The 22,500-nt window shown below is 47.2% G+C and overlaps 1 protein-coding gene across 1 annotated transcript in view; it reads left to right on the top strand.

Moving 5' to 3' along the window:
* Window positions 1–22,500, top strand: part of LOC133141635 (A disintegrin and metalloproteinase with thrombospondin motifs 19-like) — a 112,929-nt gene that overhangs the window by 42,547 nt on the left and 47,882 nt on the right. Inside the window, exons 9-11 of the mRNA XM_061262199.1 lie at window positions 14,370–14,510; window positions 15,593–15,743; window positions 19,765–19,866. Of these exons, the coding sequence (XP_061118183.1) occupies window positions 14,370–14,510; window positions 15,593–15,743; window positions 19,765–19,866 (394 nt within the window). The remainder of the gene's footprint in view (window positions 1–14,369; window positions 14,511–15,592; window positions 15,744–19,764; window positions 19,867–22,500) is intronic.

The following is a 22,500-nucleotide window of genomic DNA, read 5'->3' as shown; positions in this document are numbered from 1 at the left end:
GCCCGTGTCTGATATCCTCACTCTACTGCCCGTGTCTGATATCCTCACTCCACTGCCCGTGTCTGATATCCTCACTCTACTGGCCGTGTCTGATATCCTCACTCTACTGCCCGTGTCTGATATCCTCACTCCACTGCCCGTGTCTGATATCCTCACTCTACTGGCCGTGTCTGATATCCTCACTCTACTGCCCGTGTCTGATATCCTCACTCCACTGCCCGTGTCTGATATCCTCACTCTACTGCCCGTGTCTGATATCCTCACTCTACTGCCCGTGTCTGATATCCTCACTCCACTGCTCGTGTCTGATATCCTCACTCTACTGCCCGTGTCTGATATCCTCACTCCACTGGCCGTGTCTGATTTCCTCACTCTACTGCCCGTGTCTGGGCGATGGCAGCGAGGAGAGGGGGATGCTGGGAGTTTGAGTTTGGCCGGCGACACCGCGGCTGAGGGCTGCCCACGTCTCCTGGGAACCTCCGGAAAACCCCGGAAACCGGAGAACCGGCTCAAACCAGCCATCTGGTTTCACTGAGACCCCGAGGGAAACGCCCCCCCCCCCCCCCCCCCCCCACTACACCCCAACCCTAAACCCGAGCACAGAGCATCCTGTTCCCTGCTTTAGTGTTCCTCCTTCATTTTAGGAATTGGCAGCAATTGATTTATTTAAACCTTTATTTAACCAGGTTAGTCCCGTTGAGATTCAAAAATCTATTTTCCCCAGGGAGACCTGTCCAAGAAGGCAGCAGCACATGGCAAGTAGATAATATAACAGACAGTATAAAGCCATAACTAAAACATGAAATCATATAACCAAAACAACTATGAGAGAGGGGAAATCAGAAACACAAGTGCAGTCAAAAGTTAGATAACCACTTATTCAAAGCAACAACAATTAGTTGTAATTTCCGCAATTGGTCCGGTGCCGTACAGTATATTGTAATAAAAATACTGTACTGTCATTGATAGAGGAAAGAAATGTATTAAATTCAATTTAATTGTATTCGTATGGCGCTTTTCACAGCAGACTGTCCCAAAGACACTTTACATAGTGTTAGATGTAGTGTGTGCAGTTCAGAGGGGAGGGGGTGAGTCTGGAAGCTTTGGCATGAACCAGGAGAGGAGCAGGGTAGCAGCAGGCCACGGCCCCAGGGCAGGGGTCCAGGGTCCAGTTGCAGTGGTCCAGGAAGAAGATACAATGAAGAAGTTAGGCACTTCATCATCATCATAGCATCAGGACATCATCTCCTCGTTCCTGTGTGATGGGGATGATCTCTCTGTGTTTATCTCCTGTGTGATGGGGATGATCTCCCTGTGTTTATATCCTGTGTGTTGGGGATGATCTATCCGTGCTGTGTGTTTATCTTCTCTCTTTGTTTATATTTCCTGTGTGATGGGGATGATCTCTCCGTGTGTTTATCTCCTGTGTGATGGGGATGATCTCTCTGTGCCGTGTGTTTATCTCCTGTGTGATGGGGATGATCTCTCCGTGTATTTATCTCCTTGTTCCTGTGTGATGGGGATGATCTCTCTGTTTATCTCCTGTGTGATGGGGATGATCTCTCCGTGTTTATCTCCTGTGTGATGGGAATGATCTCTCTGTGCTCTGTGTTTATCTCCTGTGTGATGGGGATGATCTCTCCGTGTATTTATCTCCTTGTTCCTGTGTGATGGGGATGATCTCTCTGTTGATCTCCTGTGTGATGGGGATGATCTCTCTGTTGATCTCCTGTGTGATGGGGATGATCTCTCCATGTTTATCTCCTGTGTGATGGGAATGATCTCTCTGTGTTTATATCCTGTGTTGGGGATGATCTATCCGTGCTGTGTGTTTATCTCCTGTGTGATGGCGTTGATCTCTCTGTGTATATCTCCTGAGTGATGGGGATGATCTCTCCGTGTGTATATCTCCTGTGTGATGGGGATGATCTCTCTGTGTGTTTATCTCCTGTGTGATGGGGATGATCTCTCTGTGCTGTGTGTTTATCTCCTGTGTGATGGGGACGATCTCTCCGTGTATTTATCTCCTCGTTCCTGTGTGATAGGGATGATCTCTCCGTGCGGCGTGTATATCTCCTCGTTCCTGTGTGATGCGGATGATTAATTACAGAATGGAGGCAGCCAGGGGTCTCTGGGTTTGTGTCCTTGGCTGAATAAAGGAGGGTTTGTGGGCCGTTGTTTTTCCTCCTCTGCGTATCGACCCCGTGATAGGGGCTCTGGAGCGCCGGAGCACTCGCCCCGCGGCCAGAATGAGCTCACAGCGTCCCGTCACCCTTTGGCAGGCGCGGGGTCCAGGGGCCCTGCCAGACGGATGGACCCAAACCTTATCTCATGTTCACAATGCGGCCAGCGGTGAAACAGCCGCTGTGTTGCTTTACCCTTTTATTCTCACTCTCCTTCTCTCCCAGACACGAAGCTGTGTCAGCAGTCACGTCATCTATCTCTCTGTTTTTTTATTTTTGGTTGTTGCCCAGATGCATTGTGGGGAAATAAAGCTCTGCGGAACCTTGACCTTTGAAGAGCAGGTTTGTTTTTTTTGGAATGTTCTTTTTTCTGGAGTCCGTGTTCTCAAACTCCACAGCTTTCAGTTAACAGTAGTGAGTGTTACATCCCCTGCTGAGAAAACCGCTCAAGATAGTTTTTGAAACAGCTGGTAGCTGGCCATTTCACGCTGGTCATAGCTGGATTTTGCACCAGGGTCAGCATCAGAATGTTCAGCTGAGAACACGCTAATCCCGTGTTTGCGATCGCACGCCTTAAAGCAGGGGTGTCCGATGGTATCTGGAGAGGGCTGGTGTGGGTGCAGGTTTTTTGTTTTCAGCCCAGGGCTAAGACACCTGATTCCACTCATCAAGGCCTTGAACGATAGTTAATTAGCAGAATCGGGTAGTAGTGCTAAAACCTGCCCCCACACCGGGCCTTTTCGGACAGGAGTGGATGACCCTGCTGGGTGAAGGATTAGAGGGGGCTGTCCCAGGTGAGGCGGTGGGCAGTGTGGGGGCTGGTTGGGGGGGCTGGTTGGGGGGGCTGGTTGTGGGGGCTGGTTGTGGGGGCTGGTTGGGGGGGCTGGTTGGGGGGGGGCTGGTTGGGGGGGGCTGGTTGTGGGGGCTGGTTGGGGGGGCTGGTTGGGGGGGCTGGTTGTGGGGGGCTGATGGTGGGGGCTGGTTGGGGGGGCTGGTTGTGGGGGCCGGTTGGGGGGGGCTGATGGTGGGGGCTGGTTGTGGGGCTGGTTGTGGGGGCCGGTTGGGGGGGCCGGTTGGGGGGGCTGGTTGTGGGGGCCGGTTGGGGGGGCTGGTTGGGGGGGCTGGTTGGGGGGGCTGGTTGTGGGGGCTGGTTGTGGGGCTGGTTGGGGGGGCTGATGGTGGGGGCTGGTTGTGGGGCTGGTTGTGGGGGCCGGTTGGGGGGGCCGGTTGGGGGGGCTGGTTGTGGGGGCCGGTTGGGGGGGCTGGTTGGGGGGGCTGGTTGGGGGGGCTGGTTGGGGGGCGATCAGGTTTCTCTGGGGCCTCCTCTGTTGGCCTGGCCTTGGTGTCGGCTTCCCTCCGGAGTTCAAAGCGCTGCGTGTTAGCACGTTAGCACGATGTTCCATGCGCGAGCGGATTGTATTCACACACCCCTGTTCTCCCAAACAAGTGATGAAGAAAAAAGGAGGGTAGAGGACAAGAGGAGGGGAGAGAGGAGGAGTGTAGTAGCCCGTTATTTGAGTAAAGAGGCTTGTTGGCATCCATGTGCTCAGTGTGATTATAGTGAGTGTGATCTGGTTTTATTGGCTCTCAGGTTCAAAATGGCCGCTCTGTTTTCCTCCAGAGACCTGCCTGAAGGTGTAATAAGTGTAGGCACACTTTTAGTGTGATGTGTGTGAGCAGTTTCCATGACGATATCACATCCATGACGAAGGTCAGTCCCATGTACAGCAGGTTTATAGGGTTCTGTAGCTTCTGCCCTGCTAATGAACCTGAACATAACACCGGACGGCCTGTAGTGTAGTGGTTAAGGTAGATGACCCTGTAGCGTAGTGGTTATGGTACATGACCCTGTAGTGCAGTGGTTAAGGTACATGACCCTGTAGTGTAGTGGTTAAGGTACATGACCCTGTAGCCTAGTGGTTAAGGTACATGACCCTGTAGTGTAGTGGTTAAGGTACATGACCCTGTAGCGTAGTGGTTAAGGTACATGACCCTGTAGCGTAGTGGTTAAGGTACATGACCCTGTAGCGTAGTGGTTAAGGTACATGTCCCTGTAGTGTAGTGGTTAAGGTACATGATCCTGTAGCGTAGTGGTTAAGGCACATGACTGTAGTGTAGTGGTTCAGGTACATGACCCTGTAGCGTAGTGGTTAAGGTACATGACCCTGTAGTGTAGTGGTTAAGGTACATGACTGTAGTGTAGTGGTTAAGGTACATGACCCTGTAGCGTTGTGGTTAAGGTAAATGACTGGGACAGGCAAGGTCGGTGGTTTGATCCCCGGTGTAGCCACAATAAGATCCGCACAGCCGTTGGGCCCTTGAGCAAGGCCCTTAACCCTGCATTGCTCCAGGGGAGGATTGTCTCCTGCTTAGCCTAATCAACTGAGCATCTGCCAAATGCCATTAATGTAATGTAATGTAGTGTAATAGTTTGCCATGTTTTATTACATTTTGTATTAAGCCTTGAGTAGAGTAGTGGAGCTTTCTGGAACATTATATTCGAGTAACCTGTGATGACTACCGAGCGTGTGTAACCGTTTATAGCTGTACACACCTGTATGACGAGACAACACAGTGAATTAAAAGTCCACACCATTCACCAGATGTAATAACAGTCAGTAGCAGAATTTATGGCTGAATTTAATAGAAAGTGACACAGACATCCCATGAGGCGTCTTCAGCCTCTGCTGGTTTGCTGATTCGTCTAATGCTTTTAGCTCCGCCCCCATGGCCCACTTGTAATCATGACCTCATCGCACAGCGGTTGAGCCAAGATGTCGCAGTTTCATCTCAGTCAGTGCAGTGAGAGGTATGAGGCTCGCGACGGCTGTTGCATTGGCTCCTTCAAAGACACCCGGGCTAGCAGCTGTCCACGGTGAGAGATGCAAACGGCTCTTTTCTGGCCTTCACAGTCGTAACTGTCATTGCATGTCGGGTGAGAACAGCAGGGGGGATGTGTCACAGAGCAGGATTACTGAGTTAGCTGGATAACTGCACTGAGTAAAACCCACAGAGCAGGATTACTGAGTTAGCTGGATAACTCCACTGAGTAAAACCCACAAAGCAGGATTACTGAGTTAGCTGGATAACTGCACTGAGTAAAACCCACAGAGCAGGATTACTGAGTTAGCTGGATAACTGCACTGAGTAAAACCCACAAAGCAGGATTACTGAGTTAGCTGGATAACTGCACTGAGTAAAACCTGGAAACCCTCCCAAAATATGGAACATGGACTGAAGTAAAAAGAGCTGTTCTGGGTTTTACTCAGTCACCTGACCAAGCCATGGTTTCAGTTAAAATCGTTTTCAAATATGATTTCTTAAACGACTAAAAGGAAAATAATTACTTTCAAATGCAAACCTTCCTTGGAGTGCCGATTGCTACAAAAATATACGATCGGGTGAAATATGTGTTCTGATGTCATATGATTTATGTTACGGCGATGAACTTGAAAACTAATGTTTAATTTATTTTTAATGGTTTAAGTAAAGCTTGTGTGGACAGCCTGTGGCACCTTCTGTGGGTTTCCTGTTCCAGACCAGAGGAAATATACGGCATGCCAAGACAGTCGGCAACGATGCCTTCGGGCGCTGCTTCTCTGCTGAATAAATGTGGAGGAACATACGTGCACTCCCGCTTGTTATTGTAGCTGACAGTTTGTGAAAACTCCCCTGGTTACCCTGGTTACCCTTTGTGTAGGATTGTAAGAGAAGAAGCGGAATGCCTGCCATTCCTGATGAATTCTGAGGTATTCCCGGGAATGGTTTGGGCCGGGCGGAGTGCTGTGTTGGGGCTGCGCGGCCGACGGCTCTCGGCGGTCTGGAACAGGGCTCTAGCAGGACTGTTTCGCCGTTGCCTTGCTCCTGACGGAAACCGCTCAACACTTACACGATTACAGGCCCAAATACGTCATTTATGTTTCTCCTCAAAACAGTGGAATGAAAGTGTTTGGTCAACATGCATCAGATATGACTGCCGGTAAAATAAAACATTAAAAAAAAAAAAGAAAATCATAAAAAAGGCGCATTTTATTCAAACAAGAAATATTTATTTCAGTAGCAAATTTTTAAATGGTAAATGGTTGGCATTTATATAGCGCCTTTATCCAAAGGGCTGTACAATTGATGCTTCTCATTCACCCATTCATACGCACCCTCACACACCGACAGCGATTGGCTTCCATGCAAGGCACCGACCAGCTCGTCAGGAGCATTTGGGGGTTCGGTTTCTTGCTCAGGGACACTTCGACACAGCCCGGGCGGGGGATCGAACCAGCAACCCTCCGACTGCCAGACGACTGCTCTTACTGCATGTCGCCCCTTTTAGAAAGCTGTCTGCACTGACCCACTCCAATTCCTGGGAGCGAGATTACATTACATTAGTTATTTAGCTGACGCTTTTGTCCAATGTGACATACAATTGATTAGACTGAGCAGGGACCAATCCCACCTGGAGCAATGCAGGGTTAAGGGCCTTGCTCAAGGGCCCAACGGCTGCACTGATCATACTGTGGCCACACTGGGGCTTGAACCACCAACCTTCCGGGTCCCAGTCATGTAGCTTGGGCAAGATGTTGTACTCATATGTGAAGGAAGGGTACGTCTCCATCAGTGCCATGTACACTCAGTGAGCACTTTATTAGGTAGACCTGTACACCAGCTTGCTCATGCAAATATTTAATCAGCCAATCATGTGGCAGCAACTAAATGCATACAAGCATGCAGACATGGTCAAGAGGTTCAGCTGTTTTTCAGACCAAACGTCAGAATGGGGAAGAAATGTGATCTAAGTGACTTTGACTCTGGGATGATTGTTGGTGCCAGACAGGGTGGTTTGAGTATCTCAGAAACTGCTGATCTCCTGGGAGTTTCACACACAACAGTCTTCAGAGTTTGCCAAGAATGGTGCGAAAAACAAAAAGCATCCAGTGAGCAGCAGTTCTGTGGGCAAAAACACCTAAAGTCTAAAATGCCAAATAAAGTGCTCACTGAGTGTATGCAGACTGCTTTGTGGGCATTTGTGATGTAGATCTGAAAACCTATCGCCCAAGTACACCGTGGTGTTAGCAGAATTTCCTGTTGTGTGAACATGGTGATGATAGAATAAATTAAGAATGACTTGACACACTGGTTCAGAGTCAGAAAAACAAAATGGCTGACCTAAAAGTGGCATGGTTGTGGCGATGGCAGGAGGGGCGGGGGGGTTAAGCCCCAAAGCTGCCGTGCAGCCAATCAGAAAGGCCTGTAGTTTAGACGCCATGTGGACTAATGAACACAGGAGCTGCCTCTCTGGAGAGTTGTTTCTCCATCAGTCATAAGGCATTAGCAGACACACGCAGGTTTTGCCTGTTTTTGCTGATTAATGTTGTAAACAGAGCGCTGAATTGCTAATTGCACTGCTGCTGGGTCAGGCAGTCGGTATGTAATTAGAGAAACAGTTTCCAATAAACATTGCTGGGTGAAAAGAAGGTTAATTATGTACCTAAACTAATTAGCGGTGGAAAAATAAATGGTCTTAAAATGAGCTGAAATGGGAAATGTCAAAGAGAGGTTTTTAAAAGAGGGAAAGTTCAGCTTTGTCTTCCTGCAACGCAGTGAGTTCATGGAAAAGGCTGTGGGGTTGAGTTCATTCTCTGATTCAAACAGAGTGTGTGTTCATTCACTGAGTAACAGAGTATTAAAGCGTGTGTTTGAGAAACAGGCAGTGGAGATGAGTTCATTCTCTGCCTATCACATTGTGTGTTAATTCACTGACTCAACCGGAGTGTGTGTTAATTCACTGACTCTGCCAGAGTGTGTGTTAATTCACTGACTCTACCGGAGTGTGTGTTAATTCACTGACTCTACCGGAGTGTGTGTTAATTCACTGACTCTACCGGAGTGTGTGTTAATTCACTGACTCTACCGGAGTGTGTGTTAATTCACTGACTCTACCGGAGTGTGTGTTAATTCACTGACTCTACCGGAGTGTGTGTTAATTCACTGACTCTGCCGGAGTGTGTGTTAATTCACTGACTCTACCGGAGTGTGTGTTAATTCACTGACTCTACCGGAGTGTGTGTTAATTCACTGACTCTACCGGAGTGTGTGTTAATTCACTGACTCTACCGGAGTGTGTGTTAATTCACTGACTCTACCGGAGTGTGTGTTAATTCACTGACTCTACCGGAGTGTGTGTTCATCTGCTGAGTCTGTCAAGCAGTTAGTGAAACTGGATGGGAGTTTGTTTGCTGACTATGGAAGTGTGTTTTTGAAAGAGTCAGTGCTGGGGCGTTTATTCTGACTCTATTATTCTACTCTAAGTGTATTTGTGATAGTTGTGCTATCAGGCCAATATTCACTGTAATTCACTGAGGACTTGGCCTCTCTCTCTCTCTCTCTCTCTCTCTCTCTCTCTCTCTCTCCCTCCCCCCTCGCTTGGTTTCCCTCTCGCTCTCTTGCTCTCTCTCTCTATCTCTCCCCCGCTCTCTCTCTCTGAAGAACGAGGGATGAGCTGTAAGATGTGTCTTTAGGGGACAGCGGGGGTGGGGGCTGTCCTCAGTGACATACGATGACACACTTTTGTTTTAGTTGCCAAACTCTCACAATGACATTCTGGCGACTTTCCCAAAGCAATTATTGAAAGGTTTGTGCGCTTTAGATCCGTTATCCGTGTTTCTGTCGGGACATTTCAGGACGTAACGCTCCTTTCCCATCACACTTAACACGGGTCTCCGTGGTATCTTTAAACTTTTATTATTATTTTAGCAATTTGCAAACTCTTGAAAACCGTGCTAGTGTGAGAGTCCTGCCTTCGCTACCTCTGTACACAGAGAAGTCATTACTGGCAATCGGCTATTACCCTTTTCGCGCCTGGCTTCCCTGGTGAAAACGCTCAGCACTTTTCGCAGGAACGTACTGTATCGGGGCCAGTGGCAGCATGTGCACTGTTACAGACACACTGTGATTGAGTGCAGTCCTGTAAGTGGCTAGCTGGGCTGTTTTGTTTAAATATGCCAGGGGATAAGTGATGGTCGTGCTGTGAGTGTGACTCAGCGCTTGAGGCTGAGTCCAGGGGTTGGACGTTTCGTTAGGTAACACCTAAATGTTCCACGGAGCATAAATATTCTGTGAAACGAACCCCAGGACCGTGTGACCTGGCTGGCTGCTGTTGAGTGACTGGGGCGTGCGGAGAGGAGTCCAGGCCAGAGCCAATAGGATAATTTATCTCATCGTTCATGAGAATTTGTTCGTATGACATGTGGTTCACGTCTTTGGGCGGTTAGATCATGGCCACAACTTACAATGGGATCCTCAGGAACAGAGAGATGCAGAGATGACATCACACGGAGAGGTAATTGGATTGTGTTGATGTGAGAGGCTCGTTTGAGTCCCACGCTGGTTTTTTTGAGGTTGTTTTTGGGGATTGAATTTGAGACGGCGGATATGTGCCTCCCTGCCCCTCTCTTGGCCCGGCGCGGTGCGTAATGCGCTTTAATCCCGCTGTTCTGCTGCCAGTTTCAGCTCAGGCAGCCCGGCGGGCACCCGGAGCAGGCCCCGGAGTGACTCACTGTCAGCTGGCCCAGTGCCAGCCTCCCCGGGCCAATCAGGCGTGAGTTTAGCAGGGTGCCTGGCTCTCTCAGCCAATCAGGCATGAGTTTGGTGGGTTCCCCGGCTCCCCTGGCCAATCAGGCGCCTGCGTTGTGCCTGCGCTATCTCTGTGTTGGGTGCAGTGTTCTGCCTGTGCTATCTCTGTGTTGGGTGCAGTGTTCTGCCTGTGCTATCTCTGTGTTGGGTGCAGTGTTCTGCCTGTGCTATCTGTGTGTTGGGTGCAGTGTTCTGCCTATGATATCTGTGTGTTGGGTGCAGTGTTCTGCCTGCGCTATCTCTGTGTTGGGTGCAGTGTTCTGCCTGTGCTATCTCTGTGTTGGGTGCAGTGTTCTGCCTGCGCTTGCTCTGTGTTGTGGTTCAGTTGACTGTGGGAATGGGAAATCCTTTAGTACAGCACATTGAGTACAAGTTCGGGAATAGTTCTTTCCTCACAAAATCTCAAGGAATTGCACAATTAGGAAATGTCCAATTAACTGGACAGTGTTTAATTATCCTTCAAGGAATAGTGCAGGGTCAAGGTGTAGATGTGTGTGTTGATTCACCAAATATTTAAGCAAAGATGTTGAAGGCTCTTGTGTGCTAATTTCCAATGAGCCTTTAACCAGCTCTATCCCACTGAAATGAAATGATATATCTGCCTGCACCTGCAGCACTGAACTCACATTTTCTCAGACACTGGAGCAGAACTGTTTGGCCCAAGTTTCCCCCCCAAATTTCGCCAGTGTAACCGGACACCCTGACTGGGAGAGAGGAGCCAAGAGCTAAAAACGTGGTAATGTAGAATTTGGCGATAATTAGGAGCATATCCGTTTAACCTCAAACACATTGTGCACTGGATTAGTTGGGACTCTGAGGATATAATAAGTCTATATATCTCTACAGAACACAACGCTGTTACTCTACAGAACACAACGCTGTTACTCTACAGAACACAACTCTGTTACTCTACAGAACACAACGCTGTTACTCTACAGAACACAACGCTGTTACTCTACAGAACACAACGCTGTTACTCTACAGAACACAACGCTGTTACTCTCCAGAACACAACGCTGTTACTCTACAGAACACAACGCTGTTACTCTCCAGAACACAACACTGTTACTCTCCAGAACACAATGCTGTTACTCTCCAGAACACAATGCTGTTACTGTTACTCTCCAGAACACAACGCTGTTACTCTACAGAACACAACGCTGTTACTCTACAGAACACAACGCTGTTACTCTACAGAACACAACGCTGTTACTCTACAGAACACAACGCTGTTACTCTACAGAACACAACGCTGTTACTCTACAGAACACAACACTGTTACTCTACAGAACACAACACTGTTACTCTACAGAACACAACACTGTTACTCTACAGAACACAACGCTGTTACTCTACAGAACACAACGCTGTTACTCTACAGAACACAACGCTGTTACTCTACAGAACACAATGCTGTTACTCTACAGAACACAACACTGTTACTCTCCAGAACACAACGCTGTTACTCTACAGAACACAACACTGTTACTCTACAGAACACAACGCTGTTACTCTACAGAACACAACGCTGTTACTCTACAGAACACAACGCTGTTACTCTACAGAACACAATGCTGTTACTCTACAGAACACAACACTGTTACTCTCCAGAACACAATGCTGTTACTCTCCAGAACACAATGCTGTTACTCTCCAGAACACAACGCTGTTACTCTACAGAACACAACGCTGTTACTCTCCAGAACACAACGCTGTTACTCTCCAGAACACAATGCTGTTACTCTACAGAACACAACACTGTTACTGTTACTCTCCAGAACACAATGCTGTTACTCTACAGAACACAACGCTGTTACTCTCCAGAACACAACGCTGTTACTGTTACTCTCCAGAACACAATGCTGTTACTCTACAGAACACAACGCTGTTACTCTCCAGAACACAACGCTGTTACTCTCCAGAACACAATGCTGTTACTCTACAGAACACAACGCTGTTACTCTACAGAACACAACACTGTTACTCTCCAGAACACAATGCTGTTACTCTACAGAACACAACGCTGTTACTCTCCAGAACACAATGCTGTTACTCTACAGAACACAACACTGTTACTCTCCAGAACACAATGCTGTTACTCTACAGAACACAATGCTGTTACTCTACAGAACACAACACTGTTACTCTACAGAACACAACGCTGTTACTCTCCAGAACACAATGCTGTTACTCTACAGAATACAACACTGTTACTCTACAGAACACAACACTGTTACTGTTACTCTCCAGAACACAATGCTGTTACTCTACAAAACACAACCCTGTTACTCTCCAGAACACAATGCTGTTACTCTACAGAACACAACACTGTTACTCTACAGAACACAATGCTGTTACTCTACAGAACATTGTTGTTTTACAGAACATTGTTACTCTACAGAACACAACACTGTTACTGTTACTCTCCAGAACACAATGCTGTTACTCTACAGAACACAACACTGTTACTCTACAGAACACAACGCTGTTACTCTACAGAACACAACGCTGTTACTCTACAGAACACTGTTCCTCTACAGAACACTGTTACTCTACAGAACACAACGCTGTTACTCTACAGAACACTGTTACTCTACAGAACACAACACTGTTACAATACAGAACACAACACTGTTACTCTACAGAACACAACACTGTTACTGTTACTCTCCAGAACACAATGCTGTTACTCTACAGAACACAATGCTGTTACTCTACAGAACACAACACTGTTACTGTTACTCTCCAGAACACAATGCTGTTACTCTACAGAACACAACACTGTTACTCTACAGAACACAACGCTGTTACTCTCCAGAACACAATGCTGTTACTCTACAGAACACAACACTGTTACTGTTACTCTCCAGAACACAATGCTGTTACTCTACAGAACACAACACTGTTACTCTACAGAACACAATGCTGTTACTCTACAGAACATTGTTGTTTTACAGAACATTGTTACTCTACAGAACACAACACTGTTACTCTACAGAACACAACACTGTTACTGTTACTCTCCAGAACACAACGCTGTTACTCTCCAGAACACAACGCTGTTACTCTACAGAACACAACACTGTTACTCTATAGAACACAACGCTGTTACTCTACAGAACACTGTTACTCTACAGAACACAACACTGTTACAATACAGAACACAATGCTGTTACTCTACAGAACACAATGCTGTTACTCTACAGAACACAACGCTGTTACTTCATACTGTGACAAGTGGCACTACAAAGTCGTTTGTGTGTGTGTGTGTGTGTGTGGGTGTGTGTGTGTATATGTGCGTGCGGCTGTGCCTGAGTATGTTTGTAACTGCATCCATGTGTGTGTCTATAGTATGTGTGTGCACTCCTGTACTAGAGCTTTTCACAAAAAATAAAATAAGTTAAAAAGGAATGGGCCAATGTGGTCCTCTTGGTTGGCTCAATTTCACCAGGCAAGATCAATCAAGCACAGAAAAGTATTCGAATCCAAAGAAATGATGTATTTGGCCCAGGTGTGATTATATAGGTGCGTCTGTAGGTATAAACGCAGTATGAAACACACTGTACTGGCTCTCCAGGTGTGATTATATACGTGTGTCTGTAGGTATAAACGCAGTATGAAACACACAGTACTGGCTCTCCAGGTGTGATTATATATGTGTGTCTGTAGGTATAAACGCAGTATGAAACACACAGTACTGGCTCTCCAGGTGTGATTATATACGTGCGTCTGTAGGTATAAACGCAGTATGAAACACGCTGTACCGGCTCAGTGCTGCTTCGTCTCCCAGCCGTCTCTGTGCCACGGGCGTGTCCGTAGCACGGGGATAATCCCGTCCGGAATGGTGCACTCCGGAAAGCCTCCCGGACCGAGGGTTCCGGAACCGTGAGCAGCGTTCCGAGGACAGGAAGCCCCTGATCGTGCCCCCCCCCCCCCCCCCGCCCCTCTTACCCTGCGGTCGGAATTTAATTCAGCTCACGGAAGAAAGGCTGAGGGGGGGTGCAAATCCTTTTTATTTTATTTTATTTATTTATTTATTTGTTTGTTTTCTCTTAAACTGTGCCCACAGCGACCGGAATCAAAGGGATGAAACCCAGCACTGAGGGATTGTGGGTGGTGTTTATTTCCCTCTGATCCCTCAAGATCTTTTCCTCCTGGAACAAACACATGTTCTCATTTATGCATCAGAACGTTGAAGTTATGTGTGGGCAGCCTGGAGCCTCGTGGCTAAGGTGCATGCCTGACACCTGGAAGGTTGGTGGTTCAGGCCCCGGTGTTGCCACAATAAGATCAGAGCGGCTGTTGGGCCCTTCAGCAAGGCTCCAGGGGAGATTGGTCTAATCAATGTAAGTGTCAGCTAAATAACTGTAATATTATGTAAATATATTACATGTATTTATTTATTTCTCTGTCCCTCTCCCCCCTCTCTCTCTCTCTCTCTCTCTCCCTTTCCCCCCTCTCCCTCTCCCTCTCCCTCTCTCCCTCCCTCTCTCTCTCCCTCCCTCCCTCCCTCCCTCCCTCTCTCTCTCTCTCTCTCTCTCTCTCCCCCTCCCCCTCCAGTATGGGTGTGAGCCATGATAATGACCACCCCTCCTGTGCTGATGGCCTCCACATCATGTCGGGGGAGTGGGTCAAAGGTCAGAACCTGGGGGAGGTGTCCTGGTCCCGCTGCAGCCGTGAAGATGTGGAGAAGTTCCTCAGGTGGGTCTCCTTCTCTCTCTCTCTCTCTCTCTCGCTCTCTCTCTCCCCCCTCTCTCTCTCTCTCCCCCTCTCCCTCCTCCTCACATGGTCACATGATCACATGGTCACATGGTCACACGGTCACATGGTCACATTCACTGCACACCTGGGCTCTCTCAATGGGCTTTTACCTTTTTTTAATATACAATATTAATATGGAAACTTTCACAGGTGACAAGCAAATGTGCACTTCAGTCAGGCACCTCCCTTAAACACTCTGCTAACCAATTAGAATGCTTCCACCAGGGAGCATACCCAATCAGAATTAATCAGTCAGGAAGTTCTGCCAATACATTAATCAGGAAGTTGTTCTTTTTTGGTTTATCTGATCTGGGGTAGCATAGCGCCATAGGTTTCATTGCTAAACCTTCTTCCTCTGAATTCTGCATTCACTGATTACCTGGAGGAAGAAAGACGGCGATCTCAGCAGTCAGCCCCTGCTTTAGCCGCACGAGAGGCCGGGAGGTTTCAGCTCTCTCAGCTAAATAGCCTTTTCTCTCTGTTAATGCAATGTATATTCTGGGCAAATAAACCCTTTTTACCTGACAATCTAGAGCATCCACAACCCTCGTGAACCCTAAAGCGACTCCTAAAGTACGGAGCAACATCAGAAACCGTCCCCCTGGGACCCGCAGTACAAACAGGGCTGAGGTCTGCAGAAGCAGACTTAAGTGTGCAGCTCTTTAGCCTCTCTCTCAGCTGGACCTCTCTGGCTACCTTCCCTGGGGCAGCTGATCGTGGGTGGCCCTGCAGGTGGACTACCCCACAGTGCGCCCCGGTGTGGGGTCAGGGGTCAGGGGTCAAACTGTGAGGGTTTGGGAGGTCACCAAGATCGAGTGCCTCAAGGCGATTCTGATTGGCGTAATTATAAATATTTACGAATGTATAGATTATACATATACACGTTCCCCAACCCCCCCTCCAATTGACTGAGTGACACGCGTGTTCCCCTCTCTCTCAGGTCAACTCCCTGAGTGACACGTGTGTTCCTCTCTCTCTCAGGTCAACTCACTGAGTGACACGTGTGTTCCTCTCTCTCTCAGGTCCAAGTCCAGCAGCTGCCTCCTGCAGACAGACCCGCTCAGTCAGAACTCGGTCATTCTGCTGTCCCAGCTCCCCGGACTGTCCTACACCGCCCACGACCAGTGCCAGATCCTCTTCGGCCCCACTGCGTCCCACTGTGTCAGCATGCAGGTGAGACAATATAATGTGCTTACACACAAACACTGCATCAGCATGCAGGTGAGACAATATAATGTGCTTACACACCAACACTGCATCAGCATGCAGGTGAGACAATATAATGTGCTTACACACAAACACTGCATCAGCATGCAGGTGAGACAATATAATGTGCTTACACACCAACACTGCATCAGCATGCAGGTGAGACAATATAATGTGGTTACACACCAACACTGCATCAGCATGCAGGTGTGACACGCTACCGTGCTAACACGCCAACACTGTGTCAACATGCAGGTGCGACACGCTAACGTGCTAACACGCCAACACTGTGTCAACATGCAGGTGCGACATGCCAACATGCTAACCCACCAACACAGCATGCAGATGAACATGAGTGTTCTTCTGTTTTACACACGTCATACTGAGTATTAATGGTCTGTAGATACAGCATATTAACATGAAGATAAGTTGAGCTAGTGAAAGACAAGGAAGCCATTATGAGGCTGAGAAATAGGAACAAAACCGTCAGAAACAATCGGCTTACCAAAATAAACGGTTTGGAACATCATTAAGAAGAAAGAATTGGTTGTAGGAGTTTTTATAATAACACAAGTTCACATAGTACCTGACTTTATTTCTCCTCTTGAACATAGACCAGATAAAGGTGTCTGGGAGCTTGAAGATCAGTGTTAATCTGCCGAACACCACTTCTGCATGCATGTTTATTTTAAGCAGCAACAGCTGGTGTGTTAGACTCTACAGAATAATGTTCCAGTCAAAAATGCAAAGCTAATTATTCAGAGCAGACAGAACATCCAGGTGGGGTTTTCCTGTAACCAGTGTGTGAGATATTAAAAGAGTTCAAGAGTTTCTCTCAAACCTTTGCCGTGCAGACAGAGATGGTGCTTCTAGAATATTCCTGACTTCAGTGCTTATTAAAGTTTCTGCCCGGGCTTGAGATGTATGCAGTTATAATTCATATCTCATAATTCATATCTCAGTTATGATGCATCGCGCGATCAGCGATCTGCGGCTTCGGTCGTGTAAGGGAGCGCAGTCTGGTAGACACCACACCTGTCCCTACCCCAGTCAGACGCCTGGCTGACTGCGGTGGAGAAAGTCCCAGGGCTTCATTTTCCCAAAACACTCCATTAATCATATCCACTGATAGAGATGACACAGCAACCAAGTCTGCTTCTACACTACAGCTTTCACTTTCAAACAGAACATTTACCGAAAAGAACCCTGTGAAAAACGGACTGGTGTAAAAACTTGGTTTTCCCCTTCAAAGGGTGAGGTACAAATAATGTAATTAGAATGTCACAATCACTGCTGGTAATTGGAAAGTGATGGAGTTCTAGAACACTGTTTCCAGTGGAGTTCTAGAACACGGTTTCCAGTGGAGTTCTAGAGCACTGTTTCCAGTGGAGTTCTGGAACACTGTTTCCAGTGGAGTTCTGGAACACTGTTTCCAGTGGAGTTCTCAAACCACTGTGCAGCTTGTGGTAAACGTCTATAAGTTCTTGCCATATTTGAATGGCTGTTTTCAACACAATGCAGGTTTGGGTCATTGCCATTTGCTGCTTCGTTTCATTTTTCATTTTGCACAGATGGTTTTAGGTTTCCGTACTCTCTGCAAATAGGTCCCAACTGATTTCATCTGTCAATTCATAATCAAATCCATTAAAATGAATTCAAATTGAATTGATTTAGAATTATTTGGCAGTAGTTTTGCATACACAGATTAGGTCCAGTCCTACAGTAAATTCAATTCTGAACGGAGAATTGCTACGGCAGCTGACTGTGGTGTATGCTGGATATATTCTCCTGTTCCACATGGTGTGGATATATTCCCCTGTTCCGCACCGCATGGTGTGGATATATTCCCCTGTTCCGCACCGCATGGTGTGGATATATTCCCCTGTTCCGCACCGCATGGTGTGGATATATTCCCCTGTTCCGCACCGCATGGTGTGGATATATTCCCCTGTTCCGCACCGCATGGTGTGGATACATTCCCCTGTTCCACATGGTGTGGATATATTCCCCTGTTCCGCACCGCATGGTGTGGATATATTCCCCTGTTCCGCACCGCATGGCGTCTCGGACAGAAGTCAGGACTGCGGGTTCCACTCTGCGGTTTCTGAGGAATGCCTGGAGACTGTTGCCGGGCTCAGTCTGGCTGCGATGCAGCGCATGTTCAGAGACCCTCTCAACTGTTACAGTGCGTTTGGGCGACCCCTCCCCACCCCCCGTCTGTATTAGCTTGCGGTGACAGAATGACAGCTGCGTACATCCAAGCGGCACCCGCAGGGTTGAGTAAATCAGCCGAAGGTCCGAGATTCCAGTGATAAAACGGAGTGAGGCGTTTACTCTGACCTCTGCCTGCTCACCCTTCGGGTGGTGTGGGCTGGTGATGAGACTACCACACTGTTTCACCTTAACAGCCTCCAGATATCTTTAACAGCTTCTTAAATGTTTTTTTGTTTTTTTAAGATATTTTTTAGGCCTTTTTCAGCTGGACAGTATAGTATAGAGAGACAGGAAGAATGGGAGCGAGAGAGAGAGAGAGAGGGAAAGACATGCAACAAATTGTCGGACGGTCGGATTCGAACTGTCGACGTCGCGGCTCGCAATGAGCATGCGGTCAGTGCTCTACAGGCTGCGCCACCGAGACACCCCAACAGCTTCTTAAATGTTAATATGTAATGTTTCATGTTTTGATTGTTTGTGCTGTGTGTCTTGGTGCACACATTCACACACTCAGAAACACACACACACGCAGAGAAACGATTTCTTGCCGTAATAAATTGTACAATTTTATCACCATGTTCTTTGGTGTCAGTATTTTTCATTAGTATCAGTTCAACAGCAATCTTTAATCTTTCATATCTTGCCAGTGGTAAATGCCGCGTTTTATTGCAGTGACATCTTGTGGAGGCAGAACTGTAATATCTCTCCAGATAGAACCCTTTATTACATGTAATAAAGGTTTAATGACGGGTTAATAGAGCTGTTAGCGCAGAAAGGGTTTTTTTTACTAATGGAAGTTGCCTATGGTGCCTCTTTCCTTCTCCCAGTGGACTGGTTCTCTCTTCAATGGTAAAATACTTTAGCTGGGCTCACTTTAAAGAACTTAGCCTCCAGTCAGTGAGGATTATGTACTTCCTGTTCTGAGAAAGGAGTTCCTGCCAGACAAGTGGATTGTGTGTCAGACTGGCATTCGAATGTGGCCTGCAGTCTGTGAACAATCTTCTGTGTGATATCGCCGTACGCACTTGCAGAGTAAACTCTTGAGAGGAAAATGGATGATGAACATTTTCTATGAGCTTCCTAACCGCATTTTTACAGTTACAATGCTAGGCATGCCTCATATCAACACAGTGTTGCTTTACATAGGTATGTGTGTCACATTAATGCTTCATGTAATAATGTAATGTGTAATTCTCTAATAATATTCATTAGTACTGATACCTCTAAGTGAGGAGCTGTATTACCTCCTGAGACCCAGACAATTCAGTCATTACATTACATGACGTTTACTTGGCAGGTGCTTTTATCCAAAGTGATGTACTGGTCTTAATATGGTCCCAAGGAGCATATCAAAGATGGTAAAGGAGAAAGATTACAATCTCTACTGTGAGCTCCTGTTCTGCTTTAGCTGAGCCGTACGAGAGGCTGTGAAGAGCCATGAGCAATTCTCCTGTTCCTCTCTGAGAAAAGCCAGAGCTTTCACTACGCATGAGCGATGGTGAACAACTGCAAGATTAATTACTTTTTTCTACCAACCTGCCATTTCGTCTCTAGCAATATAGGCAATCCAACTACTGGTGTGAACCAAATAAGGATGGATCAAACTCATTGTTAGAATCTTTCCCTCAGGCACGCGCTGTAAAAACAGCACTCTGGTCTGCTTATGCAGGTTTAAGCACAGGACGATTTCGCCTCTCGGATGAACCTCTCTCCTCTGTGATCATATGTCTCTTTACTCCTGGGGACATTCTCTTTGGTTTCCTCTCCCTGGCAGCACGTGATGTGTTCGGGTCTCTGGTGCCGGATGGACGGGGAGAAGGACTGTCAGACCCAGCTGGACCCGCCCATGGACGGGACCGAGTGCGACACGGGAAAGGTGGGTCTGCGTCGCCACGACGACACGGGTCACATGACGATGCGGGTCACATGACCCAAAGCAGGGATGGGCAAGCAGGGCCCTCTCGGTTTCTGGATTTAAGACCAACCTCTGCTCTTCATTATTTAATTCGACCGATCACTTGCATGATCTTTCACTCATTACCACATTCAGTGATATAAACAGCCGCTGATTAATGTTCTTGTCTTATTGTGGTCTAATTTGCAAGTGAATGGGTCATGGTGCATATGGCTAATTAGCTGATTGAGCCAGTATACCTGATGGCAGCAAAATGGTTCCTATTTAGTTAAAGTTAAAAAACATTTTAAAAATCAAATAATAATAATAATAATATTAAAAATAGAGTTCCAGTGTTGCTCTGGGTTTGGTATCAGTTGGGGGGTGGGTTGCTGTTCCCATTTTCTGTTTTGCATATTTTGTTTTGCGTGTTTGTGCATATTTAGTAAGCCCTAATGAGTGTTCAGCCAAGTTTAATAAGATTAGTTACATTAGTGGTTTTGGTATCAAGAACAATGAGACTGAATTAGGTTAAGGCTGCTCTGCTTTCAAAATGGCAGCCGATATAAAGGGGTCCACATGAAATAAAAAAAATAAAAAAGTTTTTTTTTTTTTTCTGCACAAAGCACATCTGGTACCAATGCCTTAAAGCAGAACCTAATTCATGCAAACCTAATTGATTAATTAGGAACTGTTTTAATCACAACTGTTCTGTTTCCAGTTTTTTTGTTTTTGGGGGTGATTGTCTTTTTTTTGCCATTCAGACAGATAGTTTTAGTTCCCATAAAGTGAATCCACACAGCCACATTTAGCAAGAGCAAAGAGTCATCATCATCATCATCATCATCATCACTGCTGATATACCTCTCTGAGCACTCTGCTGATATACCTCTCTGAGTTCACTGCTGATATACCTCTCTAAGCACTCTGCTGATATACCTCTCTGAGCACACTGCTGATATACCTCTCTGAGCACACTGCTGATATACCTCTCTGAGCTCACTGCTGATATACCTCTCTGAGCACTCTGCTGATATACCTCTCTGAGTTCACTGCTGATATACCTCTCTGAGTTCACTGCTGATATACCTCTCTAAGCACTCTGCTGATATACCTCTCTGAGCACACGGCTGATATACCTCTCTGAGCTCACTGCTGATATACCTCTCTGAGCACTCTGCTGATATACCTCTCTGAGCACACTGCTGATATACCTCTCTGAGCTCACTGCTGATATACCTCTCTGAGCACTCTGCTGATATACCTCTCTGAGCTCACTGCTGATATACCTCTCTGAGCTCACTGCTGATATACCTCTCTGAGCACTCTGCTGATATACCTCTCTGACCACACTGCTGTTACACCACAGCCTGGAGACGGCATCTTAACCACGGAGACGAGGGAAAATTGGAGTGACATCACCAACAAAATAAATTCACCATGTATGAGAGGTGGTGACCCCTCCGCGGAAAGAGGGATGAGACGTGGTGACTCTGCGGAAGGAGGGAATTTGTTTGTCATTTTAAAAGTGGGGTTCCGTGAGGCTGCATCGTCGTAGCAGACCGCATTCCGAGGATAAAAACACGGAGAGGATCATTCCAGTGCCGTCTTCTCTCACCCAAACGCAGACGTGACAGAAGACTCCCAGGACAGTGCCGTTAATGCACTGCAGCTGGGCCTGACGGGACACTGCAGTTACCACAGCGTAGACCGTTTACTGGCAGACTGGCAGCTTATGTCATACAACAATGAGGGTTACGCAATATTTAACAACGGTCTTCGATTTTTTTTCCAAGTAGAAAACATTGAACAAACCCCCAACGGACCGTGGGATAATCCCTCCGAAGAGAGACTTCTCGGCCCCCGCTGTTGACCTCCCGCTGGCTGACCTCCGGAGGACATCGCCGGCGGGTGACTCCTCCGATTCTCGTGAAGCCTGTTCTCGCGTTTCTGCACGCCGCAGAGACACCGGCGGTCACGCGCCGCCCGTGTCGCTGGAGGAGAGCGAGGGCCGCGTGTTCTCCAGGTCTGACCACGCGTGGCCCCCGGGGAGCGATGAGAGTCTACGAGCCCTCAAGACGTGGAATCTAGTGCACGACACTTCACTAAAGATAACTACAGACGAGAATGTTCAACCGTAACGTTGTAATGGCGAATGCATTGAGCCAGCGCTGGGGTCAAAGTCACGTCTCAGCGATGATGGCATCGACATCGAGTCCTCCGTCGTTCTTGTACAAACTAAAAGTCGTTGCGACCAACCATGAAATGTGATAATCGCTGGTGGCAGCGGTCATACGTCGCCCAGCTATACATCGGCCTTGAGGATCATCATCGTTGATGCTGAGCGATGACCAAGCTCAGCTGGAACTCAGGAATGAAGCGGCTGAAATGTTTTTAAAGTTGGATGGAAGGGAGATGGTATTTGGGGTATAAGTGCACCAGTACCATACTATACTCTCTCAGAAATAATGGTACAGTGGAGGTACAATTATCAACATTTCTCTGGGTACAAATGAGTACATTTACCTGGTGAAAAAAGTACAAATTAATTATACATTGCTGGCTAGGGGTACAATGTACCTATTGGCCAGTTTATCACTCCAGTGACAATCACCT

Source organism: Conger conger, chromosome 12 (assembly GCF_963514075.1).
Source record: "Conger conger chromosome 12, fConCon1.1, whole genome shotgun sequence".
In the NCBI taxonomy this organism is placed as follows: domain Eukaryota; kingdom Metazoa; phylum Chordata; class Actinopteri; order Anguilliformes; family Congridae; genus Conger; species Conger conger.
The sequence above is the reverse complement of the archived record's forward strand: the minus strand, read 5'-3'. Positions and strand labels throughout refer to the sequence as shown.